Consider the following 21,355-nt stretch of genomic DNA (forward strand, 5'->3'; position numbering starts at 1 on the left):
GTGATTAATTACCAATCTTATGCTGTCACAAACAAGTTCTAACAAATAGGGTGCAAAGAATACCATTTTCCTGGTATAACAGCTCATAAAACAAAACCTTGTGGTTATGATCAGCAAAATGCAACGTCAGGAGTGCAAGGACTCATAGTGGAAAAAGTGGAGAAGGAATAAGAGATTGAACAAACATTCCGGAGTCCAGCACATGGCCTTCACATCTGATCTCGGCTCCCCAGGACAGGGTGAAGACAGGGGTATGCTTCTGTTTCTTCAAGTAATGAGCAAGTTGGATGCTGAAATTTTTCCTTTGGTACAGCTTAAAAAAAACCACCTCCCAGTAGCACTAGTCTGGCAGTGGTTTTGGTGTAACCTGGCTTTTATTAGCATCCTGCATTAAGAAAAAATTTACAGCTGTTGGAGAAATGTTTGGAAAAAAAAATCTTTTTTTATCTGGATTCCCTGCTGGCATTCTCCCAGTGAAAATATGCTGGTGTTTGGCTGAAGGTGGGCAACACATCTTGGCTACCAGAAAACAGCAACGCCTTGGAAATGGACATCCCTCCTGCGCACTCCATGGAGGGACTGGGAAAAGAGCTCTAAGGGCTTTGATCTGAAAACGCCATACAGAAACTTTCAAATAGGCAAAATATTTTACCAGGGGAAACAAAATACTTTTCCCACTAAATGAAACAACTGGCTCAGCAGCGTGAGCTAAAGCCACAACCAAGGAGCATATGGTTTTGGATAGTGTGGCTCACAACACTGTGCCTGCCCTGTGAGTGCAGACCTTTGCTCTTTGTAGGGCTGGAGAGTCCGATCTCAGAGCACCCCCAAAGTCTTTTTGTCTGCACCCATCTACGAGTATATGAAACTGCCTTTCAAGCAGCAGATGTAATTCTACTCATCTCCACACAGAGCAAATGTTGCTTTTGCTGACCAGCAGTTCTGGGGAACAGTGGCAGGACTTGGGTGTCCCCTCTGCCCTTCCCCCTGGTGCCTACAAGGGGTCTGTGGGCTTTGGCTTTTGGTTGGGGGCTGCAGGCTACAGCTGCCTCGCAGATGTATTTTGGCAGAGCGCTGCGTCACTGCTCCCAGCCTCAAATGCTGTGGAGGAGAAAATGGTTGTACAAGATTGTGGAAGACAGCAGCAGTGAGAGAGAAAAAGCTTTGTTAAAGTCACTCAGAAAGTAAAGACAGAGCTAGGAATTGGTCAGTGCTTCAGAACACATCCTGTCACGCAGATCTCATTCGCTGGCCTCTTTACTCTTCTTCACATTTCCTATCAAAGTGCAGGATGATCCTTTTTAGCGAGGAGAGAGTGGATTATAAATATCATCACAGATGAGTAAATCCTTCACTGGAGTGCAATTTCCTTTCTAAATCACAGCCCTTTGTGTTGAGCACCCTGTAATCATCAGGAAGCGTTTGGATAAAAGAGCAAATGCAGTTGTTTTCATACCCTCTGCCCTGTCATTTTAGTGCTATTTGAAGAGGATTTTAGCAGGTAAATACTTACACGTTGCAGCCAACTTTAGCATACACAAGCTTTTCTGTTTTCTCCTCACTATAATTAACCTGAGACAGAAATAACTGCGGCACACTATGAAGAAACACACGTTTGAATCTTCCCAGAGTTTGTTATACGTAGTGAGGAGGATATTTCATAGGGTGCAACAGTAGCAGAGTGTCTGTATATTTAAGTGCTGTTCACTTACCCTTATAGAGATAGCAATGCAATATTTGGTGTCAACTTTAGCTCAGAGAGTGCCTTGAGCATCTCAAGGGGCTATCGTCTAACTATCTGCTCTGGGTGGACGTGGTAGGCTTGAAACGCCTGTCCTGCAGGAACCCATTCAGAGCAGCCAAGCTAGGCACCTCTTTCTTATCAGTGGAGGGAGCGAGATATCTCTAAGTGTTTGTATCTGTGGAAGTAGGTGCTCCAGCTGTCTGGAGACAAAGGTAGTTCCTGCTCCAGGCTGTGACTGGAAGAGCTGGGCAAGAGGCCCCAGGAGGAAACCCCATGGGCTCTGTGCTAAATCCCAGGGTATGTCTGGAGATGCTGAACCCAGGACTGTTTCTGTTGGCAGCGCTCTCTGGAAGAGGTGAGGGGAGGGCCAGAACAGACGCTCTCGGTCTGCACAACGCCCTGCTGTCTGTGCTCCAGGGATGGCTGATACCAGTGCTGGGCCTTCCACACCCACGTAGGTCCGGACCTTCACAACGTGCCTTCACCTTATGGCCAGACACCCCAACCAGGGTGGAGCATCCTCCCTCCTTTCTGCTGGTGCTGAGCCTCTGTCAAGGAGCCAGGGAGAGGATAAGCAAGAAAGGATCTCACGGGGCAGATTCCTGGAGAAGGGCAGGGAGTCCCGTCTGCTGGTCTGGCTCCAAGAGCTGCCGAGGCACTTCCAGTTAGGAGCCACTGGCTGAAATGCAGTAGCAGCAGTCGGAGAAAGGACTTTGAGGTGGTTCAAATAAGGGCCAGCCAGTAGCCAAATGGTCTTTCAGGTCAGCCACCACCTTCTCAGGAGGTACAGCTCAGTCAAAAGAGCAGGCCATGATACATCAGACAGGTCAAGCAGGAAAGAAATGGTGAAAAGGGAATCAACATTTTTCCAGGCCAAAATGTCTGAAATAATGAGCAAGGAGGAATGCAAAGGGGAGTGGGTAGTAGCCAGGATGGCTGAGAGCATTGCATACCTCCGCCAGCGAAGGCTTAGGCTGCAGGTCTAGATAGCCCATGGGAAGAATAAAAAAGTCATTAAGCAGAGGTGTGGACCTGGGAGCAGAAACAGGCCTGGGTTCATCTAGTGAGTGAAGCAAAAGACCAAGTCCTCGGCCAAACCAGGGTTTGGTTATGGCTTCCAGAGCAGGAGGATGCTCCCCTGTGGGTTTCACAGACAGGCGATGTGTGCCGGGAGCCCTGGCCAGGGACAGGGTGAGTAGCGGAGACTGAGTTACAATTAGCAGTTGTAACTCACCCTGAAAGCATTTTGTTATTTCTGTAGTATTTGTGCAAGGATTGTTTCTTGTTTATTTTCTCTCTCCATTTGTTTTAAGTTAAATTTTCTGACCTTTTTTTTTTAATCTTGCTAATAGCCCAGATAAACGGTCATTTCTGTAACTGAATTTAATCTTCTAATCTGCTCTGACTCCACTTGATGGAAATGAGTTTGTTTTAAATAGCTGAAGCAAGATAATAAAGAAGAGAGGAAAAAAAAAATCTGAAGTGCCTGTCACTTGCAGAATTTACTCAGTGTTTGAAGAGAGCTCTAGGTAAATCCTGGAGAAAGCAAACTCTCTTAAAACACACACTGACCAGTCTGCAGTTGAACAGGCTACCTTTGTCCTGTTGCAGTGTCTGCATCTTAAAAAAAAAAAAAAAAAAAAAAAAAAAACACCAAAAAACACTGGAAAACTGAAGCAGGTTTATGAAAGACCTGCAAGAATGATTTGAAGCCTGCAACACTTGCCAGCCAGCAAACTGGATTAAGAAATTCATTCTAATTAATTCAGCAGAGAGAGAGCAGGTTAAGAGACAGCCTGCTCACCGTTTTAGGTTGCTCCTAACGAAGGACTCTGGACCTCGTCACGCCTTGTAATAGGTTAGAAAAGCTGGAATCCAGACAAATTCAGGCTAGAAACAAAACTGAATTTTCCCATGACAGTAAGTGGTTATTTTGGTGTTTCCTATGGTAATTCAAGTTCTAAAGCGAAAGTGAGTGCTCTGAAATGCGAGTGACTCATGTTGTGTAGTCCCCCAACTTGCCCAAAGCCAACATTTCACCCTACAAGCCTGTGGTTTCCTAAGGATTAAGGATAGCTTTACTAAAGGTGTAGATTACAAATAGACAGATACGAGTGTAGACACTAGTCTAAGCCTGTTCATGGAGCAAATCCTGCTTGAGTAACCAGCAGGCCAGACCCCAGCGGGCGCAGGCCCCTGGCATCACACCGCGTTGCAGCAGCGTCTGGGGACGTCGGCAGGGTTTGGGTTATGCAAGCGCAAAGCAGCACATTAAAAGTTTGTGTGATTGTGTGGTGCTATCCCATATCTAAAAACCTACTTCTCCTCAGAACTTTACTCCCACCTGCAAAAAGAAATTCAAACCAAACCCAGATTTTTAATTTTTTTTTCTTCTTATTCATCTCCTCCATCCTATTTCAACAGGGATATAAAGGCTACCCTGGACCACCAGGTCACCCTGGAGACCAGGTGAGTCTTCCCACTTTCCAACACTGAATCATTAAAGAGAGATGGATTTGCTGACTGATGCTCGTTTGGATCCTGTACAGCCTGCTCAGTGTGGACAGCCAGCTCCTTCCAGGGGCAGCTCGGTACGCGCAGGGGATGCGCAGTGAACTCCCCTGCTGCCAGCAGCTGGGCACATACACTGACCGAGCATCAGCAGGTTGGTGGGAGGACACTGCCTTGGAGTTTCTAAATTTAATTTCTAATTTTTATTGCTCAACCACGTTAAGTTTACATGGTGGAAGAAATACCAGCTTACCCTACTCCCCTTTTATTTTTCCTTTTACATTCATTTCACCTGGAGTTTACTACCCACGTCATATTAAGTACTAACATGTAATTCCTCTCCCAAAGCCCATTCCCCCTCTCCCCTTTTCTCCCCCCTCTTTATTTGGTTAAGTCTGATGTTTGCAGTTCAGAAAAAAAAAGGCAATGAATAGCAGGCCCTGTTAGCAATGATGTTAAAGGATATTATACATGAATCCATTTAGTTTTGAAGAATTTTGGCAGTGCTTCCCCACCAGTAAAACGGTTCCATATGCCAGATATAGATGCAGCCTTACACCTTCTCTTAGCCTCCTTGTTTCAAACTATCTACTGCTTTCACTGCAGATGGAGGGAGAAGGAGAAATAGCAACACTTGCTTAATGCATGGATCCTATTGACTTGGCTTCTGAGTGTTTTCCCCCCCCATTAATTTATTCCACAGTCTACCTTTAATATTTTCTTCCTCTCTATAAATTTGCATCAGGTTAATCCATCCCACCCTCCTTTCCCCCCAGCTCAAAGAATGAAGCAGCTAAAAGGCTTCCCAAGTGTGACATTCACCTTACCTTCTGTGCCTTTTCTTTTTTCTTTCCAAAGGGCGAACGAGGACCAGATGGAAGTCCAGGTGCCAAAGGTTATCCTGGCAGGCAGGTGCAGTAAAATCTCATCGTGCTGTGCACAGACTAGGGATTTGGGTGTGCAGGTAGCTGAATATATGCCCCGCTAAATATATGCCCCACTAAGGACGGTGCAGACCTCTAGAATATGTCTGGATATTTTCCTTCTTCCTTCCCTAAGATGCTGTGTCAATGGCACAGTTTTTCAGCTCTGGGGGACACTAAGGTTGTTAGAAAGTATTTTATGCCTATGATAGATAAAACCTATATTTCTATAGCAAAATCTGACAAATTATTGCTTCAGTATAACAACAGGGGAAAAAAAACCAACAAAACGGCAGAGCAGAGAAACATACCTGCAAGCTGCTGACCATCCACTTATAGGCACATTTTGTATCTGAAGTAGAACAGGTTAGAAACCTGGGGCAGAAAAAGGTGTATTACCAAAAGAAAAGAATTAGATAAACTCTCACTAGTAAAATTCACTAGCCTAATCGTATAGATACATACATATAAAGTTATACATGGACCGTAAATATATATAAAAATCATATTTGCAGCTGCAAAAAGGATGATGAAAGTAAACCAAGTCTTTGTTTTCATTCTGAAAAAAATGCACAAAGACAACTTTAGGATTTAAGGAGTGTGCAAAGGAAAATGGATCAAGATTGGACACTTTATTGTTTTACTGATGTGATGCTGAGTAGTAGGAAGAAAACTAAGAGGAAGAATTTGTAAAACCCTAAATGGTATCTGTTGGGGGGCAGAAGACCTGGCCCTGTGACATTTTACAGTGAGATGAATTTGTCATGGTTTTCTAAAATGGACACATTAATGTTGGAGTCCACCACGTTTAGTTTTAAGTACATAGCTAAGAGGCTAGACAGATGTCAAAGATCCCAAGCAGTCTGTCAGGGGTCTTTCAGACTTGTCATGAGTTCGTATGTGAGTTTTTACCCAGATGTGCAGGTTATTGGACTAAATGTGAACTGGATGTGCAGAACAAATCTGCATCCCCCTGCCTCAGACTATCGATAACGCACGATCCATTTTAAATTGAAAATTAAGTTGTTACCTTGCTTAACACGCTGGAGAGTGCCGATGGTGGAACTGGATGAGAGCTTTATGCACCTGACTAAATGCTCCATTCATAGTCTGAAAGGCTCTTAGAGATTTGCATGCCAAAGAATCTCCTAGGTGTGAATGTGTGTTAGCTGACTAATACCAGGAGGTCCAAGCTATATTGGACATACAAGGTTAACAAATGCTGTTTAGCAGTTCACAGCAGTGTTCTGCCCATCAGATAAGCAGGGTGAAATCTTTGCGCTTGACATAGGAAGAACAAAAGCGCTTTCTTAAAATGTAGTTTGGGTCAGGAAAGTGACTTTTTTTTAAGGCAGCTTTTTTCAGCATATCTGAACACTGTGTGTATCCAGCATCAGAGCTGTTTACTTTACTGAGATTTTACTACTTGTTACTCCTGTCAGCTGTGCTGGCTCTGCAGCGCTATGGGAGAGAGAGCTTGGCTCTGTTTTAATTTGCGCATCATAGGCAGAATTGTTAACTTCACCCCGATGGCTGAAATCTTTGGCAATGATGCATGAGCCAGGAAAGAGCACAACCTGACTTTCAGATCCCAGGCTGAGTGTGCAGTGCTGCCAGCTAAAGAAAATATGGACTTAGCCCTTTTTTTTTTCCCGCTTCCAAAAAAGCCCAACAACATTTGGAACTAGAAAAAATTGACCTAGAAACTTGCTAGAAGACAATAAACATGAAAAATCGTTATGCATTTTTACAGGGTTCTTTTTCGCAGTACTTTTAAGCGAGCTGCAAGAGGCATAGAAGTGGTACGGGGAATGTATTTTCAGTTCTTTCCACAGCTGTGGATGCTGCAAAGGGTTAGAGGTGTTGCAGTACCTGCACTGCTAAGTGACTTTCTAGGCTGTAGAAATTAGAGAGGCTTTCTCACTGCATCAGGGTCCGCCTGTGTTCCCTAAACAGGTATTGAAATACATTTGTCTTTGCTATGCATGTGTTCAGTTAGGCAGGAAAATGAATCAAGAGCTGTTGGGTACAGAGCATCACTGTACATCACATCTGAAGTGTAACGCAACCTCTGTGCACCCTGCTGCATTAGCCTTTTTGGTCTTTATGATCAGAAATCGCTACTTCAGCCCCGGGGAAGGCTCACTATGTGCAGCAGTCTCAGGTTCTGCAGAGTCCCAGCTCCCCAACAATGGGAGATTTGTTATTTGTATCATTTTGTCCTTTTTTCTCCTTTGTTGATACGCCTTGGACTCGGCACTGAAAGCAGAACCACGCAGGGACGGTGCTGGGGATTTGGCACTGCTCGTTAGGTTAAGTTAAAGCCTGTCCACATTTGTCTTTGTTTTTTCCCTTCTGTTCTAGGGTTTACCTGGCCCCATAGGGGAAGCTGGTCCAAAAGGCAGTCGGGTAAGCAGCCTTTCATTTGTCTTTTTACTTGTTTTTACCAAAGGTTTCTCAAGAAACTTTATGCTTAATTTTGCAATCCTGACTCTAGTTGCTTTAATTTGTTGGATTCAGGGGATTTGAATTGCACACCGCTTGTTTATTGCAGCACTGCTAATTTTTTTTGAATTAAATGTGGAATGTACCAAGATCAAAGTTCACTAATAGCGCTGATGATACGAAGTCAACCCCTTCAGAGCTCACATTGCAGGGGAGGAAAGAATGGCATACAAATTCCTACCAAAGTCTGAACTTTCTGCAAGCCCCATCTCCCAAAGGCCTCTTTAGTTTCAATAAGTGTGGTTCAGCGGTCTTTGACCATGCTGAATATGGGCTCTTCTGGGTATAGACCTGGGTTTGGGAGTGATTTATATCATTATGCAGAACAGCAAGCCAGCATCTTGAAGCCATGTGCAAATACAAACATTAGTATCTCTGTCCTGCCTGGTTTTGCTCACCAAATTAAATTGCTGGGGGTTCACTCTCACTGCAAAAGACTTTTTTTTTTTTTTTTTACCAGCTAAGTCTCTCGTTAATCACATTTTGTTCTTTTCCTGCAATTATAAATTCACAGTGAGCTTCAAAGCCAATAAAATCCTCTATTCCTCTAACATGTGATACTTTCTCTGTATGCAGTAAATTCAACCAGCTGGATTTCATCACTAGGAAAACTGCAAGGAATAAACAAACGCTGACCCTGTAGCTAGCTGTATTCCTGCACTGGGAAGGGAGATGGCATGTTCAATGGCCTGCAGGAGAGAGGAAGATCTGAGCTAGCACAGCTTGCTCACCTTACTTCTGCAAGTGATGAAGTTTTCCCTGGTGCATCTGTTTAACTGGCCTAACCAGGACTTCGTGCAATTATGATGTGGTAGATGTGCAGAATGTAGGACTTGAAAGCTATTTCCCACTTTAGACTCCTGAGTACTGAGGACTGCAATATTTATAGCTACCTAAGAAAGCCATTCCTCAGTTCAACTGCAGTTAATCAGAACTGGGCACTAAAGGGAGATCCCTGCGTTTTGTGGATTGAGGGAGCCAACTGTGGACTCTTCTCTATCCCCCACCTCTATTTTCTTCTTCTGCAGGAAGCAGTTCAGGAGTTACATGGTTCATCTTGGGGTGCAGGAGGCGAAGGCGGACAGCACTGTTTTAATGTAGCCCTATTTCCCAGCTAGGTATTGTCCCCGAAGGAAGCGCAACCTAAAGGGAGCGATGGACTGGTGAAAAAGTTTGGTGGGGTTGACAGTAAGAGGTTTAGTGATGATGGAGAAAGAAAGATGAGAGAAAATCAGTGTTAACACTTGGCTCTTATAACAGTGAGGTGCCGCTGAGGGGGCTCCCTGCTGAAATTCACTTCCTCTTGATTCTGCATGTTTGGCACAAATTAGTCCTTTGCAAAGGACCAGCACACAAGGTAACTTTGTACTAACTGCAGAGCAAAGAGGATTAAACACAAGGCTTCAATTGTTGAAGGGGAAGGGAAATGTAGCATTTTATGTAGCTTGTCTTGTCTGAGCAGGATCCCAAGGCCATAGAGAAACATCCCATACTTGAAAACGCAACGCCCGCTGATGAGTGTGAAAGGAGCCGGGTTTATGTGAAACACGTTGGTGCAAAGGAGGCTTCTTTACAGTTGGGTGTCAGAGTATCCGTATGTATGTACAAGTTGAGCCCTATACACCGATCCAAAGAGCCTGAACTAGCACGCTCAGCCTCTCCCTGCCTAGGTGCTTGAGTTGACAAAGGGTTTGCAAAAGGTCTTGGTGGTGCAACGGAGTTTGCAGGGAAAGACTTTAGGCAGAACCGTTATCAATTTGCTCCTCTCGCAACAGGGTGGCCAGCAGCCTTGCATGCCAGAAAGAGGTGGTGCTTGCATGAGAAGGGGCTGCAGTGTGCAACCACCACGTGACATAAACAGAAAGAGCTTGGTACAACAGGACGTTTTCACAACGTAGTTGGGAATGAGTGTGAAAGACAGGGAGAGACCCCTTGGAGAGATGACAGGAGGTGTAGGCGTGTGCATTACTTTTGCTTTCACTCTTGCTAACCTTGAACCAAGCTCTGTTTCCCTCAGGTACACATAGAGCCAGCCCAGGTAAGGTTTCTTCTTGCTGGCCTCTTCCTGCCCGGAGTCCTCATGATCCCTGGTGTGAGGGTATGTGCCCTTGGACTACATCGTGGAAGCCAGCACCATGCAGTCCATGGGCATATACACTTGCCTCAAGGTTTATTTCATCATGGCTGCCATTGACCAACGCTGGAGGACACACTGCTGTTCAGGAACAACAGACTGACTGGTTGCTAATGGAGAAATGTATTTGACTACTTGTTTCCTCTTTTCTTTAGGGATATATTGGTCTCCCAGGATTGTTTGGGCTACCAGGGGCTGATGGAGAACGAGTGAGTATTTTGTGAAGAAAACCTTGGTGTGTTGCTTGAATACAGTTCTTCAGAGCCTGTTGTAGACTTCTCTCTCCCTTGTTCCTGAGGAAAGAGGCAAGCATGCCTAATGTTTAACCGTGCCTTCTTTAGCCTGTTTCTACCCTTGCATGAAGACCTCTGTCCCTGTATGTTGCTGACATTCAGCTCAGGAAAACCTAGGCTTCAGACAGGGTCATCAGACCTCGCTGTTGAGTAGAGAGGAGTTGTTCTCTGTTTTTCTTCACTTAAAAACCTGCCTTCCTGCTCCCCCTTACTAATTCATCTTAGTGGAATGGGTCAGGGGGGAGAATGTACATGGAAATTTCCTGCTCCCACAGGAGTGGCATCCCAGCCACAGTGTCCCAGCATTTTGGGTGTCCAACTGGAGATGTCTGGAAAGAGCCTGGCTCTTGGAAGGAACAGTGCCTGGGTCTTTCTGACAATGACATTCCTTCCAGTCGCATGGAGTTGGGCAGTCAAGATTGGGGCCTGTGGACGGGCAGCTGTGACTGCTGTTCCCATGTGTCCTCACTTCCCCCCATCCTTTTCATCGTGCTTTCTCCAAACCCACCTGTTCAGAGCTTTGCAGGACCTCACTTGCTTTTTTGCTCTTATCCCCCGCATCCCCCCCACCTGCCTGATCCTCTACCCATCCAAGGATCCCCTCTTCCCACTTCAAGAGCTCCTAAGGAAGGTCACTGTAAGATGAAGACTGCTTTATTCCAGCTTTTTCTCCCTCAAATGCAAGCTCCAGAAACCAGAGAGGCCCCAGGAGCATGTGGGAATGAGTGTGTGTGTGCCTGCCTGGAAGGGGACTACCCTGCGCTCTAGAGTCGCTGATTTAATGCTTGTATAACTAAATAAGAAACATAAACAGAAGTTCTCCAGCGAGTGCCTTGGCGGTGGCCTTCATTCGGTTCCAGACCAGTAGCTTAATGACTGCTCCTGCTAAGCACAGCTTCAGCCTGTTGCCCTGGGTGTGGATGCTGCCTGCATGTGTCCTCAGGGAGGGCCGTAGTTAGTGGGTGAAGGTTAATTGTCTTCTGCTCTCGCAGCTGACTGCAAGTAGCTGACATTTTGATTCCCGAACAATGCTGCAGTCATTAGCCTGTTTTGCATTCCCCTTTCTCTTCTAGTGTTGTTTTGTATTGTTGGTTGGCTGTTTGCTTTCTCAACCAGACCTTTTTTTTTTTTTTTCTCTGTGTGTTTTCCTTGCAGGGGATCCCTGGAGTTCCTGGGAAGAGGGGCAAGATGGGTAGGCCGGTAAAGTTTTTCCTCGTCTATTATGCAGACCTTGTTGAATGAACCTGGAAACAAAACATCTGGCTTTTGGCTGTGTCCCTTCATATCTTCTGATGGGAACTAAATGGGGAGATCAAACAAACCTCTTCATTTCTCTCTTCTCAAGCAGGAAGAAAATTGAAGATACAGATATTGTTCTCTTCCTTTCTTCCATGCTCTGCCCACTTCACAGGCATTTTTGTTCTTTTTCGCACCATCTCCATGCTCCCTGGGATTTTACACTTCTCAGATTCTCTTCTGCAACATCTTCCCCTCTGTCCTCACTCTGGCCAGCCTCTTCCCTGAATGCCCTTCTTAACTCCCCACCACGATTGCAGCATCCCAGATGTCTGTGCTCGCACTGTTCCATCTGCTGCTCTGTGCTCCCACCAGTCCCATCACGTTTGCCTCTTTTTGCTGTGATTTTCTCTAACTCTTGTACCATCCTGGTTTGTATAATGCAAGAGCACTTTTGTATAAAAACCTTCTTGTCCTCGGTGGTGGTTAAAGCAGTAACAGATCAGATGAAGACCTGTTTGAGGAGCAAGGAGAGCAGGTAGATTTGAGAGCTTGGCCAGGAGGAAGAGGTGTTTGCAGGTAGGGCTGAACACAAGGTGGAAACTGTAAGAGCTGCATAGAAGGGGGTTTGTGCTGACTGTATCAAAAAGCAAATTAAAAGCAGGTGGGAGAAGTACTGAAATGAGTAGAGGAAACAGGGAAAGGACAGAAAGGAAAGCCTTTCCCACATCAGCCTTCTTCCAAGCAATTCTGCGTGCTTCCTTTAGCGAAATGTGTAAAGATTTTTGCTCCAGGATTCAGCAGAGAGATCAGGCACGTTTGTGCTCTGGTGTGTCTCCTTGCCTTTGCACCTTGTCCTTCATGTTAGGCTGAGTTTCTCTCAATCTCCTGACATCATTGCACTCACAGGCTTCTTGTAAAATATCCACTCACCCACACATGGAAAAACCCAGTGCTTTCCCCTTGTCACCCTTGCACGCGAATGCGTGCTTCCCAGGAGTCCCACGCCATGCAAGCATCCCGACAGTGCCACACTCATCCCGGCTGGCTGTTCTTCTCTCCCTGGGATGGGGGGAGGCTGAGCAGATTTTTGGGGGGGAGTAGTGGAAATCTGTACCAGATCTTACAGTTTTGTAAGCCACTGGTTGCACCAGAAACCTCTGTGATGAATAATTGCAGAGAGTCAGTCGATGTAACGATGACTCATTGACCAGAGTAAAACAAACAAAGCAACTGTCGTTAGGTACAGGGTTTTTGCTCTCTGCCTTGTTTCTGCACAGAGCATGCTGGAGGCTCAAAGCGTTCCAGCTGTTGTTTGGCTAGCATTTGTAATCTTCCAGGCAAGAGTTTTTGTCTGTCGGTCAATGTTACAAACAAGGGGCTCCCCTGAGATCAGCGGGGAATCTCTCAACCACGGAGGCATTTAGGCTGGGATCTAGAGAAGGGATTAAACGGCTGCGCATGAGCACCTTTGTTCTACTCGGCTCTTTCAGAAGGTTTTGGCTCCATCCCTGTTTCATGATATCAGGTTTAATAAGAAATCTTGAATGGACCGATGCTGAGGATTTGTACTTCCGAGCGTGAACAAAAAGATTAAGTGACATCCAGGGTTATTCAGGAAGTCACCGGGAGAATGGAAAGTAGGAACCAGCTGACCTGGTTCCCTTCCCAACACTTATCTCCTGGCCTGTGCTGTCTCCCAGCTGGTTTGCAGTGTTAGTGAGCCTGCTGTGATTTTTCTGGTCTCTCGCATCCCCGCACTGCTCGGTTTGCTGGCGCGGCTACCGTTCCTGTTCTATTTCAGTGTTGTCATTGCAATGGAGAGGTCTTGGAAGCCCTTATTAGCTGCCATCCAAAGCTGGTAAATGCTCTGGAGAGTAGGGATGGAGTTGGTATCAAATATATTTCTCTGCCTAGTTTTGTTTGAGGTGAGAGAAGGCAGCAGATTAAGTGCTCGGCAGAGGAGGAGCTGGGGGCTGGGGGAGTTTGCATGTGACACCGTGGGCCTCTGAGAATGATGTAAGAGGGAATGATTAAAATAGAAGAACTGGACATGAGTCAGATCTTGAAACCCTTCCAGGGAAGTTAAGTTTTGCAGAGCTGTGAGGGACATGGTGAATCTGTCGTGGAAACAGCTGACTCCCCCTCCCACTCTGCTCTCCCTGCAGCGCATCAGCAATGTAGGAGGCGAGCGCATTTCTAACGTATGGGCCCTGGCGAACTCTTGAGCAAGGAGAGGGTTGGGGGTGGGCTAGGGGGAGAATTACGATTAAAGTACAATGCACTAGGGAGACTGAAATAACATGAGTCTGTACGTCTCCGGATCTGCTGCCTGTTTTAGAGGTAGGCTGGAGGCCTGGAGCTGAAGCGGCTGGTTGCTTAAACTCAGTCTTGCCAATGCAGTGGCTGAAAAGAATGGCTTTTTATGGTGCTTTTGTAGATTTTTATGGTGTTCAGTTTAGCAGCTGGCAAAAAAAAAAAAAAAGATAAAAAAAGGTCCCATTGCTGTGAGGGCAGCAGGGCTGTGCTCCGCACTGTGCTGGGGTAAGGAATGAGAGAAGCTGTTGTTATGCTCTATCTTGGCATGCATGGGCAACATATCAGTCCTAGTTCATCTTTAGAAAGGAGATGTGCTGTCACTGAAGGAGATAACCCACAGGAAGAGGAGATACAGCTAGTCATCATTCAGGAAGCACAAAGCTGAAAGCAATACGATTTTCTTATGCTGTGGGAGCTACAATCAGAAGTGTCTGCACTGCAGATTATATTGAACTTCAAAGAGTGTAATATCTTCAGAAGTTCTCAAGCCCTGTTAGAGAAAGAGACTTAAAGGTGAAATTTCAGGAAATGTATCCAAAGAGCTTTGAGCAATTTTTTTGTCCATCTTTGTACTGATGTGTGCTTGTACCTCTTTTTTCATGTAGAGTATCTATGCTGCACCAGCTGTCCTATCTTATGCCTGATTTTTGCTTACAATATGTTTTATTAGTAGTATTATTTTAAAAGAAATAGAAAGGAAGGAGCAAAGTTTAGTTCCAAGACATGCTTAGTAATTCTTGGGTTTGTCTGAGGTCTATTCACAGTTTAGCCAAACACAGCTGAGGTTTCCTTATATTTTTCTGAGAACCTGTCGGTGCTGCTGGTCCCGTGCCTGGAGCTCAGCTGAACACTCGGAGCCTTACCATGTCAGGTACCATGCAACCACCTCATGAAAGAAAAGCCCTGACCCAAAGGGTCCATCAGTTTGGATTACAAAACAGCACAGGATCAGACCATCCCCAGGGCTGGAGCATGAGCAAGTCGTTAATACCACAAACAGGCATTTTGGCTGCCCTACCTGTACAGCTGTGCTCATTGTTACTGTTCTTTCTTTTGTCCTGCTATAGCTCATGTTTGTGAGCGACACGCAGCAGTGTCCCACCAGCTGGTGGGTGCCGTGATGGGAGTCCCTGCCCACCTGCTGACCTCAGGCAAGGGAGGCAAACACCTCCTGACAGCACCGGCCCTGCTGTCAGGCTTTGCACAGCCTTTGGCAAGCGCCGATGTGTTGCTGAAGCGCTGCTCTGAGGAGATAGCTTGACAGGTGGAGCAGACCATGTCAGCAGCAGGCACAAAGGGAGGGTTTGTGCTCAGGACGTGTGGCCGGGAAGGCTGACACCTCAACCTGTAAGGATGGCTGGAGCCTGACAAGGCAAGGTGGGGAGAACCTGCATTGCTTGGTGACTGCACAGGAGGAGGAAGAGGATGTGGGACCTGGTTTCTCCCCATGGCATGCAACTTCAGAAAGCTGTTTGGCTGTTCTTGGCTGTGTGCAGAACAGGGATAACACCCTCAGCTCTCCTTTGAGCTCAGTAGCTGAAACTGAGCATGTAAACACCAAGGATTACTGCTCAGATGTCAAGGAAGAGGTGCTGTAAAGTGGCATGTGGATTTTTAGTATTAGGGATCAGCGCATAGGTGAGTCCAGAAGTCTCCCTTCCCTCTGCCTGTCAGCCACAGCGTGGAGGTTGTAAGAGCCAGCAGTGATCTGGCAGCCACTCTAACATAGTCTCAGTATTTGTTGTGAGCATCAATGCAGTGGCAAGCTGCCGAATCTGGCATCCGTTTTCCATGAGCTGACCACAGGCGGGGTCCCCCTCGCCAGCTCTCAGCTTGTAATGCAGCGGCGCCTTCTTGCCAGGCTGTTTTTCATATCTGCTGTCTTCTTCCATGTTGACTTATAAAGTTAATGTCTTAACTCCTGCCTCCAGTGAACACCAAGTCTAAATATATTCTTTTTTCTTCATCTGATATGCTGTTAGAAGTGCATGTGATACCCCTGCACTCCCCACCAATATGGGTAGGCTGTTGCATCGTATGAAAAGGCATTGCCTTGTGGGAGACACCAGATAGCAAAAAGCAGGGCTGCCTTTGGGTTAGGAAGGTTTCGTTTTACAGCTTCCCCCAACCTTTTGATATATGGCTAAGATAACTTAGTGGTGAACGTAAGTGCATCGGGCTTTGCCAAGTTACACAGTCTCAGCTGTTGTCCACGCAAACAATGGGGGAACATGTTTTGCCATGTGTCTGGAAAGGCTGGCATAACCGCAAATTACTGAGAAAATAAATTTTGCTCCTCTCTGTAGGGACTGAGATGATAAACAGCTCCTCTCTTCTTGCTCCAATCTTTTCTCTGCTTTGGATGCAGCTGAGGTCCTTCCTTGCATTTGGAGTGAACCAAGCGAGAGACTCCTGCACCACACAAGTTGAGATTTGGGAAACTGGTAACAGCATTTCGAAGTACCTCTTCTTTAATGAATAATTGCCAGTTTACTTGAGTGGGCTCCCTGGAGGTGCAAAGAGGCAGCCCATATGGCTTTTCTCATAAGAAACATGACATAGGCATACACCCTAAGAGCTCTCACCTACAGCACTGAGTATTGTGGCTCACATGAGCTGCTAAGAGCCCAGCTGTGTCTCTTTTGTCACTGAGACCTTGTTACCTACCAAGAAAAAAGGAGGAAGAATCAAGCTATACTTCTCTTTAAACACTGAGAAAGGTTTTAAAGAAATACCATAATTAAAATTGAAAAATTTCTAAAGAAGTAGGGATAAACTGTGGTTTCCCACTTAGCTAGGTGGTAGTTCAGTGTGTTGGTCCACAAGCCATTTCCTAAGATTGGAAAGAAATGAGAATGATTTTTTAACTGATCCTAAATGATGTTATCTGCATATATCCTCAGCAAATAAATAGTTACTTTTCCACATAACTTCACTACTCAGGTCTGATTCACTTGAGCACTTGGTGAACTCATCCTCCAACCCATGAAGCATTCCTTCCTAGTTCAGGTGTCAGGTGTCCCAGTTCAGGTTTAGCTTTAGGCCCTGTGCATATAGAGATGTACTTTCAGATGTGGCCAGCTAAAGTTAGTGGTAAAACGTGCAGGCTGAGGACCTATTTGTACAGGTAAATCCAGAAGATGAGCTGCAGGAAGAAGCATGAATGGCCTGTGAGAGTTGATGGACAGGACTTGGGTAGCTCGTTCTGTCTTCTGCCCAAACCCCAGCACAGCACCAAAATGTTTGGTGCCTTCTTCAGGAACTGATGACTAAAAAAAAAATATGCTTTTAATCATTTTTTTTGTATGAAAAGTCAAACGGAGGTTCTGAAAATTAGTAATCAAAAAAACTCTTCTGTTACTGAGAGTGTTTTAGCCCATGAATTGACTTTTTCCTGTTAGCCATCTAAGTAAATTCTCTGCTATAATTTTTCTTTATTAACCTAAATTTTTAAAATAGATTTGGTTTGAGCAATCAGTGACTTTTTTAACGCTTAAGTTGGACACTGAAATGGGACAGCTGGTCTCTCCTCCCCTCTGGGCCTGGTTCCCCACTTTGAAATGCAAGCGTGAGCCCAGAGCAAATGTGACCATCTCTTTTTGGCCCGAGTTGTGTTCCACATGTCTGGAGTTTCCCAAATCTCCATGGTGAGGTGTTTGCATGGTTACTTACAGCTCTGATATCAGCACGTGTTCCTATGTTCATGATTACCTCATTCAAATAACCTGGCAAGGTGGACAATATTAGCATGTATTTAATTTTTTAAACAATGGGCAAAACAAAGTACTGAAAACACAGGGAAAAGGGTTTAAAGGGTGCCAAGTCCCATAACTTCTACTGAAAGAAAAGAAACAAACCCAAAGATGGTTTGTTTCCAAGAATGTCCCTAAGTGACTTGTCCATCGTCATCCAAAAAGCTCGTGACGAATTGAACCAGGGTCTCCTAAGCACAAGAGCATCTTTCTTCCTTCAGGGAAATGTTCATTCATAAATCAGATCAAAGCCCAAAAATTATTTTCATTAGAAATTATAAGGAAAAATAATGCAACTATCACTTTTGAGTCTGAAAACAATTCGATCGCCAAAGCTGCTTGACTTTCTTAAAAAGGATTCTGCTTGATTTGGAAATCTTGGCTGTAAATAATTAGGAGCAGTGGCAGGTTTGGTGCTCTTCAGCATTAGGTAATTGGGTCTGTGTAATTTGCACTCTGTTAGAGCCCCACAGACCGGGAAGGAACAACGCAGATGGGCAAGAGGGTGGAGGGGCTGTCAGTGAACTTCAGGGATGTTTGGCTGAAGGGGCTTCAAGGGACTTTTGCTCGTGTTTGGGTGGAACGGGCTGCCCTGGAGGGCTGCAGTCCCACAGTTGGAGGGATAGTTATGTTTAAAAATGCCATGAAATCTTTATCCAAAGAGGATTTGACTCAGAGCTGTGAAGTGTCTGAGGGAGAGAGAGCAAACCTCCCTTTCAGGTGGCAAAGGAGCAGAACTGCAGCAGGACCATCAGTCCCGTACCCAGCTGAGGATGGCATCTCCCTTCTTTGCAGGGACGAAAGCTGTCACAGTCCCAGGTCTAGACGGAGCAGAAGGCAAAGGCTCCTGCATAGCTGCCTGCATTAAAGCTAGTGAGCAGGCACGCAGGGAGCACAGGGTTTGCCAGGCTCCCTCGAGGGTGATGCTCGCCGCTCTAGGAACCAGCGCTGGGTCTGAGCCAGCCTGCTTGCCTTTGCGCCCACCTGTGGAGGGGCTCACGTCTGTGCTCTCCACCAAGAATGCTCTCACAGCGTAAGCTTCCAACATAAGCTACACTTGTTTATTTTATTCTCTTTTTTTTTTTTTTTCCAGTGAATGCCTTCTCTCACCCTCAGCCCTGCTTCCCCACCACCACCTTTTTTTTTTGTTGTTGAAATTGTTTGACTTGCAAGCTCCATCCCTGGGGAGACTCCTGGGCAGTGATTCACCTGGCCGGAGCCAACTGGCAAATAGAGTCTTTCGCAGACAAGACAGGAGGGCTGGTTGGTTTGAGCAGCTTCACCTTCAGCCAACAGGAAAATAAAATCCTATTTTTGGAGAAGGATTCTGTTGGCCTGAAGACCTGCCAGGATTCCTCGGAGCAGCAGCTGCCAGACTGCCTCCCTTACTCCATCAGGGAAAGTGTTTTAAACTGAATCAGATGTTGTATACATACAACACACCCACCCACATGCGCACACCTGAAAAGGCCTTGGGGAAGCAAAGGATATGGTGCATCTCACCCGTCTCTGCTTCCCTGAGGACAGCTGGTTCCCGGGACAAGAGAGAAGAAGTGGTGGCAACTGCTCAGACCAGGAGCAGCCCTTTGGCTGACAACAGCAAGAAAGGGCAGGCCACTCTGTTTTAAGCAGAGGAAGAAAGGAAGGGGAGGTGGAGGGGGATGTAATCCCCTGATGCAGGAGGAGCTGGTTCCAGTGTCTGTCTAGGTCTGGTTGTTCTCAGCAGGAGTCTCCTGGCATATGAAAGGATGCCCTTTGCAGGGAGTGTGGATGAAAAGGAATTCAGGCACTGTTGTAGGATCTCAAAGATAGAGATTTGGTTATTGATTCAGCTTCCAACTTCTTAGTGTTCCCTGGAATAAATCAGCTTGTCTCTCTCAGTTCCCTCTCTAATAGTGGTTCCTCTGCTTTACCGAGTGCAGTGCAACCACCATAAAGCTCTGCTTGGGGTGGGGACAGGAGAGCACAGAAGCACCTGGATCTTGCTTAGTGCAAAGTATCTGCTTGTATGCTATTTCTCCAACTCCTTGTCAAGCTTCATCTTGCTTCTTTCATTGAACTTCTTCAGACAATGTGAAAACCATTCAGTTGGACTTTTTTCCCCACCTCCTCTCTGTATTTCCCAGCTGTGAGACAGAGCCAAAAGTTTTGTCATACCTGACTTCAGCCACTGTGGAGGAGCACCCCACTGGCTTTTGGCCAACAGAACTTGTTAGTCAAGCATTTTCCTCCTGGCTCTGCTGCTGTTTGCCATCCCTTCCCAGTCCTGGTCCTTCTCTGCATGTCCCCTCCCTCCCACAGAGCGGGCAGGATGCATGGCTCAATATTTTTCACCAGGGTGTTTTTCTTTGCCGTCCCAATTCTTGAGCATAATTTTCAGGGACCAGTCCTTCTGGAAAAACAGCTGCACCCTGAAAAATGGTGGATTTTCTGTACCAAAAAAACCTCTGCACTCCCTTTGGGAAGGTCAGGAGACTCTGAATGTGCTGGGCTCTTTAATCTCTTTCACAAGTCTCCTGTAATGGACTGCCAGTTGCGACCTGCCTGTCCGCCAGCACCATAAAATGAGCTTCCTGCCCCTTGTGTTCTCCCTCTGTTTGGACTCCTCAAGCTGCTGGAGCAGTGCACGGGAGAGGAGAGGTAGTAGTGCTTACAGGAATGAAACAAATGGGATAACAAAGTCCACTTGTAATTCCTAGGCTGCTTGTTTCAGTTGAATAGTTCTAGTTTTGTTCCTGGGGAGCATCTCTGTCCTTTTAGGCTCAGGCAGGAGGGGAGAGGCACTGAAAAAATAGCTTTTACAGACATGTGAGATCCAATAAATTAGGACACTGTGGTCACTGGAACTGTTATTGTGGTTTAAACTGCTACTGCTTACCCCATGGAAAGAAAGTGCTTTCTTTTTCATTAGGGGCTTACGAGATTGATTGTTTCCTGCTGTGCACAGGACGGTGTTGGGATAACTTTCACAACCTGGTGTGGGTCTTTGAGGACTGTATGGATACTGAAGTATCCTCCTTCATGCCACAGCCATCAGCCTTGGTCTCATTTAATGTGCAAAAGACTGTTAATACTTGTGTTGCCAAGCTCAGATATTGGGCTAGGACGCCTGGGGTTAGTTGAATTGAAGCTGCTCTTTCCATTTGTCTCCTCCTCGGGGTTTGTTTTACAGCTCAGGCCAAGAAGTACCAGGGGACCACCCACCACCACCGAGATCTGTGAGCCCAGGCTGGGAGGGTGCTCTGCCAGCGGAGCAGATGGCGTGTTAAGGACGATCAGGTGTTGGCAAGGACAGGGCTGTGCTGCTGAGTGTTGTCTTGGGCCTGGCTGTTGTAGCAATGATGCCAGCCCACACTGCGCTGGGTTTTCTTCTCTGTTTCCTCCCACTTTGACCCTTTTCCATCCCATCTTGAGGATGGGCAGAAACCCTAGCTCTGCGGGGAGAGTCACAGTGTGGTGTGAACAGGTTTTGTTGTCAAATCTCTTGCTTACTGAGTAGCATTGGCCAAGTGACCTCAGGTGCTCAGCACTCCGCCTTCAAAACACAGGGACAATCTGCTTTTGTAAATACTTGGAGATCTACTGTTGGAAAGCCTGTGTAAAAGCTAGGTTTTTATTAACTCTGTTACCAAGTGCCTCAGATCTCCTATGTCTTTATCTTTAAGCAGAGAGGTTAGTACTAGAAACTGAGGCATAAAGAGAGATTAGTGGGAAACATATGAATTTAAATAGTTCTTTATCTGGGTAGTTTTATTCTGGCAGAGAAGTGTGTTGTTTATATCATGTTGGAAGGATTTAAATCAAATTTAGAAAATGCTTTTAGTCTGGGGCAAGCATTCCTCCAGATGATATTATGCTGCTGTAGCAATATTGATTTAATTGTACTATTCAAAGTAGTAAAACCTTCCCACATTGGCGAGACCTTAGCTTGACAGAAG

At 45.9% G+C, this 21,355-nt stretch overlaps 1 protein-coding gene across 1 annotated transcript in view; it reads left to right on the plus strand.

Annotated features, from left to right (window-relative positions):
* COL27A1 (collagen type XXVII alpha 1 chain) overlaps window positions 1–21,355 on the plus strand; it is a 152,445-nt gene that overhangs the window by 32,617 nt on the left and 98,473 nt on the right. The window contains exons 9-13 of the mRNA XM_074846242.1: window positions 4,169–4,213; window positions 5,114–5,167; window positions 7,543–7,587; window positions 9,973–10,026; window positions 11,266–11,310. Of these exons, the coding sequence (XP_074702343.1) occupies window positions 4,169–4,213; window positions 5,114–5,167; window positions 7,543–7,587; window positions 9,973–10,026; window positions 11,266–11,310 (243 nt within the window). The remainder of the gene's footprint in view (window positions 1–4,168; window positions 4,214–5,113; window positions 5,168–7,542; window positions 7,588–9,972; window positions 10,027–11,265; window positions 11,311–21,355) is intronic.

The sequence above is a fragment of the Strix aluco genome, chromosome 20 (genome assembly GCF_031877795.1).
Source record: "Strix aluco isolate bStrAlu1 chromosome 20, bStrAlu1.hap1, whole genome shotgun sequence".
In the NCBI taxonomy this organism is placed as follows: Eukaryota; Metazoa; Chordata; class Aves; order Strigiformes; family Strigidae; genus Strix; species Strix aluco.